The sequence below is a fragment of the Garra rufa genome, chromosome 10 (genome assembly GCF_049309525.1).
Source record: "Garra rufa chromosome 10, GarRuf1.0, whole genome shotgun sequence".
In the NCBI taxonomy this organism is placed as follows: domain Eukaryota; kingdom Metazoa; phylum Chordata; class Actinopteri; order Cypriniformes; family Cyprinidae; genus Garra; species Garra rufa.
Genome location: NC_133370.1, coordinates 23,411,437 through 23,426,115, shown reverse-complemented (window position 1 = coordinate 23,426,115; position 14,679 = coordinate 23,411,437). Strand labels below are relative to the sequence as shown.

At 36.4% G+C, this 14,679-nt stretch overlaps 1 protein-coding gene across 1 annotated transcript; it reads right to left on the bottom strand.

Moving 5' to 3' along the window:
• Positions 1-7,817: 7,817 nt before the first annotated feature.
• shhb (sonic hedgehog signaling molecule b) lies at positions 7,818-12,814 on the bottom strand. The gene is made up of 3 exons (XM_073849148.1): positions 12,347-12,814; positions 10,548-10,809; positions 7,818-9,026 (listed from the first exon to the last, which is right to left on the bottom strand). Exons 1-3 carry the CDS (start codon positions 12,653-12,655, stop codon positions 8,347-8,349), a joined length of 1,251 nt encoding a protein of 416 aa, XP_073705249.1. The 5' UTR covers positions 12,656-12,814; the 3' UTR covers positions 7,818-8,346.
• Between the last annotated feature and the right edge of the window lie 1,865 nt (positions 12,815-14,679).

The window sequence follows — 14,679 nt, the reverse complement described above, 5'->3', positions numbered from 1 at the left end:
AAACAATTTAGCCCTTTTTCCTGTGGCTGTCACAATGCATTATATTCGGTTAGCTGATATACTAATTGGCGAATGTTCATTTAATTAAATGAAAATATTACTATAAAATGATTATGAAATAAAAGTAGAAATTACATTATCACTTATTAGCATTGTGTAATTATTGAATAAGATGTTAATCCTATTATTGCTGGGATTTGTGTTCTTTTTACGCACTTTTCGCTTGTCTCATCATTTTGTGAGTGGAATAGTCTTGGTGAGATATGAAGGCATATCTTTTAAATCTGAATATGCACTTCCCAAGGCTTCATAATGTTATGATTTTATGAAGGTCCACTAGAGGGCAGTCTTTGTCGACTTGTTGAGCTCTAGGTAAGGCTGAATACCGAAAGGTCAAGAGGGACAATTTGCTATGGATGTGGATATTTGATGGATTCATTTAAAACAATTAAATAAACCATTTTCATAATGTCAGTTTTGAACCTGGTCAAAAAACTCTATTTTTATTTATTTGAATTCTTAATATAAAATCATTTTTTTAATTAAGAGATTAAATTCATTAAAATAATTAATTTTTTGGGCAAACTGCAAAGTTTGAAATCAGTAAAATTCTCAGTCTTTTCTGCTCATCAATGCTACATTTATTTTGATTTAAAAATACAGAAAAAAACTGTAATATTGTGAAATATTATTGCAATTTAAAATAGTGGCTTTTAATTGTAGTATACTTTAAAATATAATTTATTCCTGTGATGCAAAGCTGAATTTTCAGCATCATTACTCCAGTCTTCAGTGTCACACAACCCTTTAGAAATCATTCTAATATGCTGATTTATTATCAATGCTGGAAACAGTTGTGCTGCTTAATATTTTTTGGAACTGTGATACTTTTTTTCAGGATTCTTTGATGAATAAAATGTTAAAAAGAACAGGTGTTTATTTAAAACAGAAATCTTGTCTAATAATATACCCAACCATTCATTTTGGGTCAGTAAATGTTTTCTTTTTTTTAACTTTAAAAGAAATTAATACTTTTATTCAGCAAGTATGTGTTAAATTGATAAAAAAGTGATAGTAAAGACTTATATTGTTAGAGAAGACTTCTATTTTGAATAAATGTTGTTCTTTTCTAATCCTGGAGTAATGATGCTAAAAATTCAGCTTTGCATCAAAGAAATGAATTATATGAAGTATATTCAAGTATTTTAAATTGCAATAATATTTCACAATATTACTGTTGTTTTTGTATTTTTAATCAAATAAATGCATCCTTGATGAGCAAAAGTGACCTAAAAAAACATTTAAAAAATCAAACTGATCTCAAACTTTTAAAGCAAGCGGCTGACATTTGAAAATGGCACTTTTGAAAAAAATTCACTCCAATCAAAGAGTAATATCTAATATATGATTTAAATTGCCGTCCATATACATTATATAGTATAATTCATACACCAGCTTCAGTGAAAATGTATTTATTTTTTTGCTATTTTTAACAAACGTACAACAAAATATACACTACTCTTCAGAGGTGTAGGATCAGTCAGATTTGTTTTTAGTCTATTTGATCAAAAATGTGTTTGATCAAAAATTACTGTAAAAACAGTAATGTTGTGAAATATTAGACTTTAAAATAACTTTTCGAGTTGAATACATTTTATTAATGATATATTAATTTAAAATATTTTGTAATTTGTTACTTGAATGGCAAAGATAAATTTTCAGCAGCCATTACTTAGTTTTCAGTGTCACATGATCCTTCAGAAATCATTCTAATATGCTGATTTAATGTACTACTTTGGTTCAAAAGTTAGGGTAGGGTGGAAAAACATCTCATTTTCTCCTTTAACTTCAAAATTGTCTGTCATTGTTGTTGTTGTTTTTTTTTTTTTTGTAATGGGTGTTTGACTTTCTTTGCACGTTCGCTTTGTAAACACTGGGTTGGTACTTTTGCCTACATAATTTTTGATCAATTGAATGCATCCTTGCTGAATAAATGTAAAAACGAAAATCTTAATGACCCTAAACTTTTAAACAATAGCAAAGCTTTGCATTCGTTCTTCAATGTTTTGCGTTTTGCAGTAGCCTAGTATTCACTGTAGAATTTACTGTAGATGGGATCAGTGAAACAATCAGTGTGTGATTCATTTAGCAACATCCGTGGTGACAGGATGGGATCTACACAAAAGTCATTTCCAAGTATTTGCTAAACGTTAGGATCTATACCACCCACGGCGTCCTGCAGTGACCAAACGGCTACCTGGAATGTTAAAGCGAACGGCTATTACATGCAACATTGCTTCTTAGTGGCCTCTAATGAGCTGGCGGTTTTATGATGTCACAAGCATTACAAAAACACCACTGACCCTGACAGCCAGCAGGCCCACTGTCACCCTATAAAAATGGACCGAGAACGCTACTGGAACGTGATAATGGGCACCAACCCGACATCATTACTTTTTAAAAAGTGTCCCTCAGGGGTCAAACCTTTGATCTGACCTTTATAACCTTCTTTTGACACAGGTGGCTGTCAGGGGAAACCAACGCAGTGCTTTCATGTAAGTAGACGCCATCGTTTCCCAGCATGTTCCTGTTTCATTCATATTTGTTTATGTGCTTTTGGGTACCATATAGCATGATGCTTAAGCCCTCTCTTTTTTTCCCTTTTTGTCTCGGCTATTATAGACCCTTCAGTTCCGGCCTGAGAACAGAGTCTGTTACCGATCAAACCCATGTCAGCTTCATAGTAAGACTGAACTACTGAGCCTCTTGGAGATCAAGCCCTATGATAAGTAGAAAATTTACAGTGTTCTCACAGGTTTGGCAAGATTTTTGTTGTGATGCAATATTTGCCCTTTTTTGTGATTGTTGAAGACAGTGGTTTGGCAGCTGTTTACATTTTGCTCCTTGGTTTCCATTAAATACCTAAACTACTTGCATGGTCCTGCTTGGCTGTTCATGTTATTTAGAAAGAAATCCTTCAGTTTGTTTGTTCTTTGACATATTGATACTTATTTTGAGTCATTTTTATTCAGTCACTGTTACTGATTACATCCAAGATGTTCATGTTTAAGGTTTTTGAGGAAAACATTCCAGGATTTTTCTCCATACAGTGGATATCAATGGGGATCAGCAGGTTGAAGGTCCAAATTGTTTCAATGAAGTTTCTCTACATGATCCCAGCTGAGGAATAAGGGGCCTTGTCTAGCGAAATGATCTGTAAGTTTGTTTAAAAAAATAAATAAAATAAAATATATATATATATATATAAGTTTTTTTAAGTGAGTCTGTGACTTCGCACATTACATTATCATGTTGGAAAGGTCATGCTCGGTTCATTGATGAATAATTTTCGTCAACAACATTTTTTCACAGACAAAAACGAGAAGACAATGAAACAAAAACTTGTTTTAAATAACAAAAACTATGACGAAAATCTATTGACGTTTTAGTCAACGAATAAAAAACGAGACGAAAATGTTAGGGAGGGATGATTTTGGAAGAGATTCATTTAGAACAAATCTGCTGCATGCTTAAGGGGCCGTTCACATGTCGCGCCAAAAAACGCGTGGAAAACGCTAGGCACGCCGCTTTCTTCCTTTATCAACAAAGCGCTCGGGCGCTTGCGCTCCGGAAGCGTCTGCCGTTTCTAAGCAACCGTCAGCTGCGCTCTAGCTCCAAGCCTATGCGTCTCCATGCATTGTTTCTTCTATTAGAGTCAAAATAATGGGGGGTTCACAAATCATAAAGTTCAGGAAATTCCTGGACCACAATGATGAGCTGCTCCTCCATGTTTCTGCTGAGGTTTCAATGTAACGGAAAACGTGAGGAAGCTGATTGTTTGGTTCATGTCACATGACCTGCGGTGCGCTTGTGGCATTCTGAAAAGTTGAGATGTTTTTATCTCGATGCGGCGCGGACGCGCCTGGAAAAACGACCGCGTCGCTTCCATTATGCGCGCGCAAGCCGCGCGTCTCCATTTGAAATAACGAACTTGAGCGCGCAAAAGATGCTACATGTGAACGGCCCCTAAGAGATGCATATATTTGAACTGTATCATAGTCTGTTGATCTATCCAGCGTGACACAAGCTAGCATACATTTGCTGAACGTCTCATAAAAAATGTCAATATCTAGGAGTAAGAGAAAAACAAACATATGGATAAACTTGACAACACAAAAGAACTCAATTCAGTCCGGTTTCTGAGTGCAGAGTGCAGACATCGAAGCAGTGCCTCTCACACAATGCGTGAGTACTCTTGTGTCTCATGAATGGAGAAATACACACAAAATAATGTTGAGTTGTCCGTTTTGATGAGTATTCACGTAAACACACTCGGTTACGTCTTAGGTGAACATAAACAGTTGAGAGAATATCGTACGTGTATCAGTACATTGCATCCGTGCATTCGGTTTTAAACGGACAGCAGCCTAATTTAGTTGCTATTGTCTGTGGCATTGATGTTAATCGAGCAACAACAAAAAAAGGCAGGAATCTCTCACTGCTGTTGACTCAATCACTTTAGTAGACCTAATAAAGATTAATCTAAATTTATTTATGTAAATCAATATTTCTGCTTGAAAGAATAAGGAATGTGGTAAACAAGTTGTTATAAAGTATGCATAATTACTATATAACTGTTGGTATTTCATTGAAAAGAAGACCATGTTCTTGTTTCTTTATGAGAAGTGGTTTCATTTCATTTTAATATAAAGGCATCATCAATTGATCATTTTAGAGGAATGCTTACTAAATGCATTACACTGTAACTAAACCCATTAGATTTTAGCCGACTAAATCTACTGTAGATTTAATGGACTAAAATCTTATATTTAGTCGACTAAAACTAAGACAATTCAGAAGACTAAAATATGACTAAAACTAAATGGCATTTTAGTCTAAATTTGCTGTCAAAATTAGTTCTTTGTCCATGTACTTCGGCTTAAAAAGGGCAAAAAAACTCCATTTCATTTTCTCCCCCAGCTTCAAAATCATTAATTTTTTTTCACCTTTTTTTGTAAAGGCCGTTTGACTCGATGGCTTTGTAAACATTGGGTTGGTACTTCTGCCTACATCTGCATGACCTTTCCAACATGACTACGTAATGCGCTTGTTGTGGATGCAGAGCTTGTGCAAGATGAGCATTTGTGGTTAAAAAGTATATAAATGTAGCTTTTTTTTAGAAAATGACTGATCATTTCGCTAGATGGGACCCTTATTCCTTAGCTGGGATCGTGTAGGGCCCTTTGTAGCTGCACTGAAACTGCAGTTTGGAACTTCAACCTGCATCCCTATTGAAGTCCACTATATGAAGAAAAATCCTGGAATGTTTTCATCAAAAACCTTTTCTTTTCGACTGAAAAAAAGAAAGACATGAACATCTTGGATGATGGGGGTAAGTAAATATCAGGACATTTTAATTCAGGAGTGAACTAATCCTTTAAGCAGTATTTCTATTCCCCCAACATTTTTAGGTAAAGCACTGCATTTGACAAAAGCACTAACTGAATTGACTCACTTAATATCAAATATTTAATCAATCTGACAAAAATCTGCCTAGGCTACATGTTTTTATTCATGCAGATGTCCAGCACCATCTAGTGGCCAATTTGCGTGATCCTTTTCAGTTAATTAATAAATTGGGCTTTATTTTATTGTATTTTACAATTAAAATTTTAGTTTTGATTTTGAATAGTCATGTTTCATGAGCTTTGTGCTCTGTGTGTTAATTTAAAATTATATATCATCTTTGAAAAAGCTGTGAATTCTTATTTAATCCTATTCCTTAGATAATTTAAGAATTCCGTTTTTTAACAAATTCAAACAGTTATGTTTCCCAAAAAAAGACGAATACCTTCCATCTCAAATCACACAGACCACTGAAAGAATATGTGGTTCACTGCTTCTTAGATACAACAAGAGCGCCTCGTCTATTGTGCTCCGTCTTTGGCTTGCAACAGACGTTTCATTCTGAAATATTTTCCAAGACGCTAACGTCTTGTGTTAGGGAATGTCAACATTTGCAGAGAGTGGCCCTGCTCTAATCCGGCAGACTGTGGGATAGAGAGAGGATTAGGGGCTAGTTTGTTTTCCTGGTCCCCTGGAATGTTCCTTTAGCAGTGCTTTTGTACCTGGGCCGGGCCCAAGGTCATCCCTCTGTCTCCACGCAGCTCCTTTTGTGTCTTCCGGCAAGTCTCAACCACACAGAGTCAACACCGCTCCCTCCTCAAAAGCCGAATGTGAGTGGAATTTCAATCCTTGTCGCAACACTCTCTAAATGTTACTTACTTTTCTCATTAAGCAATTTGAGTCCCCCTCCCCACCAGCACCAATGTTGTGTTTGACTAAAATGTTGAGGGGGGGAAAAGATCAGCATACCAGTGTATCTTCTAGCCTGTCTGCATCATTCATCACAGGTTTTGTGCCTGGTGTCTGATTGAAGTCTGATGGATTAACTGACTCAGGTGGGCAGTGTTATTGAGCTAGTCACTGCTTGAACTTGTGCCAAAGTTGAGCTTCATTGCTTTCAATTATTTTAGAGCTTTACGTGAATGAGCCTTTCCACGTCTCTACATAAGCTCTTGTAGAATGACTTGAATGGCCTTTGAATCATCATCTCCATTCCTTCCAGTACTTCACCAATACTTGCAGTTTCTTTCATGAGACTGTTCGAGTCGTTTTGCTCATGTTAAGCTTGTAGAGCTTGATTTGATATCAGGAGACTACAAAATTATTGATTTTTATATTCGGTGCTTCCCTGACATCTGTTAGGCCAACTGCCATGGGAAGGCACTAATAATCATGTCAAAGGTTACACAGGAACATTTTAAATAACTTTTTTATACTTGTAATGCACATGGTTCTGTTTTTATTTTAGCTGCTGATCTGACCTTTAATAGCAAACTGCTTTTCATGTAGATTGTGCCAAAAGGTCTAATAGCAATATTTGACTTCATATTGACAGGATGTTGGATTTAAATATTTGGAAGTTTTAAATACTGAGTATTTTAAACGTAAGGATAATCTTTCTCTGTTTCTGTAGGATTTTAGAAAAAAGAATCGCTGATGTTGTCTTAAGTCAAAAGGAAACGTGCACACACAGTGTGACAGAGCCGTAAAGAGCCAGTAGATGTCGCACTACATCAGCTGGGAGATACTCTTACTGTGGATATTAAAATAGCACGATAATAGACATATTAAATACATCAGTGATATCAAATGTATGTTATTGTGTAACATGAAGTATTAGTTATCAGAACGGGAATGGAACGCATTGAAACTGGTGATCAGGATTGTTACTTTATGAAGAGACGCTTAATAGTCCAAAAGTTTGTTTGAAAGTCTTGCTGAAACACCTCATTAAAAAGATTCAAGGGTCGAGGCCAAATGTGACCCTGGACCACAATTGAAATTTATACAATAAATAAGCTTTCAATTGATGTATGGTTTGTTAGGATAGGACAATATTTGTACACTGTATTTTTGGCTAGTGCTACAAATATACCCTTTCTAGACTGGTTTTGTAGGGTCACAAATTGTAATGCTAACAAATAGGCTATTTGTGAAATTAATATCGATTTGAAGTACTGCAGCATTTATGGACTTGCAGTACTCTATTGTCTATTTTGCTCTTTCTGCTATTGCCAAATTCTGAATAGGCTTTTTTTTTTTCTGAATAAAACTTTTAAAATACTTTTAGCACTTTTTGCGAGGGAGCAATTTATGGAGACTATTGACAACAAACAATCTTTTCTTTAAATTTCCTTTAAAAGCCGACTTCTAAAGGTCATCGAATAATCTGCACACTGCGTACCATGAATTTATTTTGAGTACTTTTGTCAAGAAATGTACATTTAAACAAAGAGTGTTAGACAAAACGTTGAAACAGTTGTCAAAACAATGACACTCGACAAACTCGACATAATGACATGAACAGTTCGTTGATACATCGCAACTGTTTAAATAAACTTAACACGCTTCCGTACTTTGCACTATTTCAAATAACGAAATATGATTCTGGAAATACTTTTAGATCCGTCAAAAATCTAATATACAAATCTGTGTATAAAAATATAATTTTTGAAGGCCATCCTCTGCTTATCCAATAAAATAGAACAGTCGGTTGCACACTGTACAGCCCTGTAAATTCAATGCTTTCTCCTATTTCGTATAATCTCTTGTAGGTGTCACAAAATCGCGCAAAAACGGTCACGTCATGCTTGAATCGGTGTGTACGTTTCCAGAGACAGATGATCCAATACAAATAAATTATTCAATGAACACTTTAAGGCTTTTCTTACAGAAAATAAAGATACATTTGAGTCTGATGCCCATACAGCAGCTGCAGTCTCAACTTAAGTGTGAAATCCCGAGTGGATGGAAAGAGTCTCTGTCCAGCAGCCAAGAGCCGATGTGAAACAGCATATTTGAGTACCAGTGGATGCCGTCCTCCTGAAAAGTGACGTTTGAATCACGAGCCGGAAAAAGCCACGTCATCAGCTCGTGACTTAACCTGGCCGGTGCGAACGCCCAGTGTGCCCATTTGTGACTCTCAATAACCGCGTAACACGAAGCCAGCACCTGATCCACTATTATGGTTCCGTGAGCGGTGACTGGCGCGTAAGAGCCCTGGTGTTCTTCAATGTAAATCCTCCTCACTGTAACGCTCTTGAGGGACTTGCTCGTCCCTTCCGACACTAAAACCGTATCTCCAGGCTTTACGTTGCTTGCAAATGTCGCTGTTATACCAGAATCAACTGATGCGTTTCCAACGAAGACAAGGTGCGCGGCCGTGAGGGTGAGCTTTGTAAAAGGCTCTGACGTCTCGATGACAATGAACTGCCTTCTCGTTGTGGGATCGTGGTCCATGAACATAATGAAGTCGCTTAAAAAGACATTTCCCTCCTCATCCGCAGCTAACACCCGGTCGCCCGCTTTAAGATCTTTGATGTGCTTCCTCCTCCCGTTTGCGAGCGTCACCGTCCCAGATCCAGGAAAGCATCCCCCTGATTTAGCAGCAACTGAGTTTTCTGAGATAAAAGCAAAGATAGACAACTTAGGCGGATGTTTATAAAGCACTCTGCAAAAATCGATGCATTGACACAGGTTTGACATGATGGTGCTGACATGGAAATGAGCCAAACTCGTGTAGAGACTGTAAAGCAGCAAGTGTTGAAACGCTTGTCTGGCCATTCTGGCTCCTGAATTAACACAAACTGATTAGACATTGTCATTTAAATTGAGCCTGCAGACTTTGCTTTTCCCTGATCCCTTTAGTTTTGTTTAACTGTTTGCACAGGTGCAGAGATCCCAACTTGCCAACTGGCATATTTAACGCATTTAACTCTTCTTGTAATGGTATTTATTAGATCTCAGTTATTTTAATACCAGCTGCTTTTGGTTAGAAAGGCTTTCATTTCTTAGTTTGTTAACAATAGTTGTTTTCCGTTTTTTCATATCCACTAATTATTCTCTTGATACCATACTGTAAATGAAAAGATGCTTGAGGCATAATTTGGAGTGTTGCCATAAAATCCCAAAAATAACTCTGTAGTAGTGCTTGTATACGATTAATTGCGATTAATTGCATTCAAATTGCAAGTATTTGATTATGTGACCTTGGACCACAAAACCAGTCATAAGGGTCAATTTTTGGAAATTGAGAATTATATATTTCCTGAAAGTTGAATAAATAAGCTTTCCATTGAAGTATGGTTTGTTAGGACTGGACAATATTTGGTTGAGATTCAACTATTTGAAAATCTGCAATCTGAGGGTGGAAAAAAACGAAATATTGAAAAAAAAAAAACGCCTTTAAAGTTGTCCAAATGAAGTTCTTAGCAATGCATATTACTAATCAGAAATTAAGTTTCGCTATATTTATGGTAGGAAATGTACAAAACATCTTCATGGAACATTATTTAATATCCTAATGATTTTTGGCATAAAAGAAAAATTGATAATTTTGACCCATGCACTGTATTGATGGCTATTGCCACAAATATATCCGTGCTACTTAAGACTGGTTTTGTGGTCCAGGGTCACGTGTTTGTGTACTGTGTATATTATGTATAGATAAAGACACACAAACAGTATATATTTTGAAAATATTTACATGTATATCTTTATAGTTAAGTCATTTATATTATAGATAAATATATTTAATATATAAACATAACATATTTTTCTTAAATATATAAATGCGTAATAAATATACAGTACACACACGCACATTATGCACACAAAAATATTTTATACTTTAAAAATATTTTATACTACAAAATACTTTATTTTGGATCATTGCCCATCTACCCAAACGTTTTGATGCACCTAAAATATTAATTTTCTTGATAGGATGAGTGAGGTGCCAAGAGGTTCTCCAATTTGGCAATCTGAAAACCCTCAGTAGGCCAACCTTTTTACATTGTAAGCTTTTTGCTGATTTTCTTGGATGTGTTTCTCAAATAATGCACATTAACACATACATAGAATCAAATCTGTATGCATCTATATTCTCGCATAAGTAGTTATAGTGATAACATTGCGCTCACCTGCTTTGACAGAGCAGTGTATATGGGCTTTGGATTCGTAATAGACCCAGTCGAATCCTGCCTCCACTGCAAGTCTAGATAGCATCCCATACTTGCTTTTATCCCTGTCTGAGGTAGTTATGTCCACCGCTCGTCCCTCGTAGTGCAAAGATTCTTCGAAATGGTGACCATCCTCATCCCAGCCTTCAGTAACGCGCAGTTTCACACCCGGCCACTGGTTCATGACGGATATCGCCAACGAGTTTAACTTGTCCTTACACCGCTGAAGGAGTGAAAGAGACAGGTTGTCAGTATTTACAACACAGACTTTCCTTTTAAAGTGTGGAAGATTTACTACATGTTTATATGGTTAAACAAAGCATTGTAAAAGGTCTGTTGGTCCTCCTCTCCAAGTAAATCAGCAAACGGTTTATATTTACGTTTCTGTGTTTTATTAACACATTTGCTTGCATAATTCTGAATATACCCCTAAAGACTATAGATGCCATCATTTAGGAATCAGATTGATCTTATCACAATATAACAATACGGTGTTATAGTCACAACCTCTACATCACTAAAGTTCACTGAGTTTGTGCGTAAAAGATGTGTGCGCTGAGGAAATCGTTTGTTGCCATAGGTCAAGAGCGCAGACTCCAGACCGACCGATCGATAACCGAGAGGAGTAAATAGAGCTGAAAATTCAAGTTCTGTCTCTCAGCCTGTGCGCCAGTAATCAATTTCAGAGACGTTGCCACCAATTATTCGCTGATGTTGCTTTAATTGAATCTCAGTATCTTTTATGGCGCTGTGAACATGTGCTATTATTTTATTGTACAAGGACAAGTTTGAGATTGTGAGGGAAACGTGTCTCGTCTCATATCACACTGTGGTTCAAATAATTATCTTAAAGCAATGTCATCAGAGAAAGCAGTCGAGCAGCTGATTGGAACAAACGCGCTCACCACGGGAGCCGGTAATATCCAGTAGTGGACGCGCAAAATCAGTGGCAATGATCACTTGTGACCCACATTTTCCATTAAGTAGCCTACACAATAAAAGCAGGTCATGAGATCTATCTATATAAAGGAACTCTGGTGTGATCTGGAGGAAGCGTATTAATTGATAGAGCACACTAGAAAAAATATATTACGCAATGCTTACGATGTGTGGAGGCGGGGTGTTTCGTGTACTTAATTATGTTATTAACTGTCAAAGGTCTGTTTGGATAACAGAAAAAACTTATGCTCAGCACATGCTTTCAACCACTAACACTAAATTATCCAACGGTGCCAATTTTGCACTGGTGAGAAAGATATAAATCCGAATGAGCACTAAATGGTAATTTCGATTTAAATCAAGCGGAATGTTATGAATATTGATCATACAAAAACGTCTATCTGTTAAGAATATCGTTATAGCTCAGCTGTTTGATCAAATGTTATACATGAACTTCAGTTCCAACATTTTTCCAAGAGTTAAAGTTACCGCTGTCAGTGTCTCCAAAGTGCCTGGAAATCTATATAAATGTTCCGTCACACGTTTTTACAGCCTGGTGCAATATGAGATTCTATTAGAGATACACTATGAACTTTACTTTCAAGTTATTAAAAAAAATCTATGTTTTGTGCTGGCGCGTTAAAGAAATCAGAACGCAATATATACTGATCTAATGTATGCTGCCTATAATGCAACATCACTATTTCTTTTTATTATTCTCCCAACAGCCATAGGAAACTCAAAAACCTCTTACAGCAAAATAGGCATCCAGTATTTAAAACAGTGTAAGTTTGGGCAATTACGCACGCATGGGTCCATACCTTGGTCATCAGTCTGTCAGCGTTAGTGTTTTCCTCGTCTTTAAAGATGATATCGGGATTATAATTCGGAATCAGCTCTTTAAATCTCTCTGAATTCCTTGTGATTTTGCCTTCGTATTTGCCGCTGGCCCCAAGCGTTTTCTCGGCAACGTTGGGAATGAATTGCTTGTAAGCCAACGGGGTTAATTTCTTTGGGTGTCTTCGTTTTCCATAACCTCTACCAGGACCACAGGCTAATCCACAAGGCGTCAGAAGCAGGCTGATAAAACACAGAAAAGCAAATTGCTTCAGATGCAGCCTCACGTCCATGACGTTAAATGATCGCTTCGGATCTTTAAAGTTTAGTCTCTCACAGGGTCTTCTCGCGCGTACCGGATGGATGCTACCCAACGACCACTACCGAAGCAGGTGCAATAACGACCGCTCTCGATAGCCACTGACTGAGCACATTGGAGGCTGGCTGTCACAGCTAAGTGGGAGACGAAAGAGCGACTTAGTTTGACGGGAGGTAGGGTCAGACGCTTATGAGTAGAGGCAGTCTACCCATATGAATTACACAGCAAATCTATGGCAGGGGGAGGGAGTCTATTGACTCGACGGAGTGCCGTCCAACTATGATGCCATCCAAGCAAAGACGGTCTCCATACCTCCCCTCATTTCTGCAGAAATGACTCAAACGTATTCTCACGTTGCCATGGTAAACGCGAGTTTACTAGCTTTCATGTGAATGAAAATATCCGAGCAGGTACGATTATTAGAAGCAGTTTAAAGAAACAAAATCATGTGGCAAATCAGCCCTATAATTGATTTTAGTTCACCCCTTTCAACAGATATATACAGTACCAGTTTTTTTAATGTTTTTTTTAAAGAAGTCTTTTCTGCTCACCAAGCCTGCATTTATTTAATCCAAAGTACAGCGAAACAGTAAAATTCTAAAATAATTTTACTATTTAAAATAACTGTTTTCTATTTAAATATATTTTAAAATGTAATTTATTCTTGTGATCAAAGTTACATTTTCAGCATCATTACTCCAGTCTTCAGTTTTACACGATCCTTCTGAAATCTTTCTAGTATTTTTATTATTATTATCAATATTTAAAATCAGATTAGTAATTTTTCTGAGGATTTTTGATGAACAGAACTATCCAAAGATCAGCATTTATCTGAACTAAAAAGCTTTGTAAGCTTTTGTGAGTTTTTATTTTATTTTATTATTTTTTTTAGAAGGAAATTATAGAAATTGATACTTTTATTTAGCAAGTATGCTTTAAACTGATCAAAAGTTTCAGATAAATGCTGTTCTTCTGAACTTTTTATTCAATAAAGAAACCTGAAAAAAATTCGACTGTTTTCAACATAATAATAAAAAAAAATGTTTTGAGCAGCAAATCAAGATATTAAAATGATTTCGGAAGGATCATGTGACTGTAGTAATGATGCTAAAAATTCAGCTTTGAAATCACAGGAATAAATTACATTTTAAAATATATTAAAATAGATAACAGTTATATTAAATGGTTAAAATATTTAAAAAAATGTACTGTTTTTGCTGTACTTTGGATCAAATAAATGCAGGCTTGGTGAGCAGAAGACATTAAAAATCTGACTGGTAGTGTATTTCTTGAAGTTAATATGGCAAATTGGGCAATGTTTTGTAATGAAAAATAAATAAGTCCTTAGATTTTGAAATGAAACATGAAATGACTTCTTGCATCCTTGTGCTGTTGCCTTGTCCATTCCGTCCCAATGACTGTTTTTTTTTTTCTTCAGAAAACAGTCAGAAACTTTGCTTCAAGACCTCATGAAGTCTCAGCACAGCGAATTGCAAGTTGCTAACAGGAGCACACCCAAAATCTGTTGTATCCTTTTTCTGTTTGCTGGTAGGGAATAATCAGGGCATCCAAAGTCCAGTCATTCATTTGTCCTAATGTTAGAGTTTAGATCCAGTGTGATGACATCTGAAAGATTAGGTTAATTACCCACTCCTCCTATTTGCTCTTTTATCTTTACCCGCTAAAACTTTATCAAAACCTTTCTACGTGTTGAGTGTTTATATTTACTGTTGTTTGTGCTGGTTTAGCAAATATCTCAGCATCTTATCTGACTATCAGATTTGATCTGATCTCTTTTGACCCTCATTGAGGGGATTTTATTTTGTGAAGGGGGTTTGTTGGTAGGCAAACTGAATGAATGGTGCATCTCTGAACTTATAACACCTACCTGGTTTGGACTTTCAAGGGCTTCTGAAAATTGGCATGTGAGTGAGCAAAAGCTCACCTTCTTGCCACTCTATGCTCTGACCCACGGATGACTCAGTTACACGTGAAAAC

Coding starts and splice junctions, on each gene's coding strand:
- shhb (XM_073849148.1), bottom strand. CDS start 12,655: ATGGACGTGAGGCTGCATCTGAAGCAATTTGCTTTTCTGTGTTTTATC. Junction 10,810..12,346: donor CTGACAGACTGATGACCAAG/GTATGGACCCAT, acceptor TCACTCCTTCAG/CGGTGTAAGGACAAGTTAAA. Junction 9,027..10,547: donor ACACTGCTCTGTCAAAGCAG/GTGAGCGCAATG, acceptor CTTTTATCTCAG/AAAACTCAGTTGCTGCTAAA.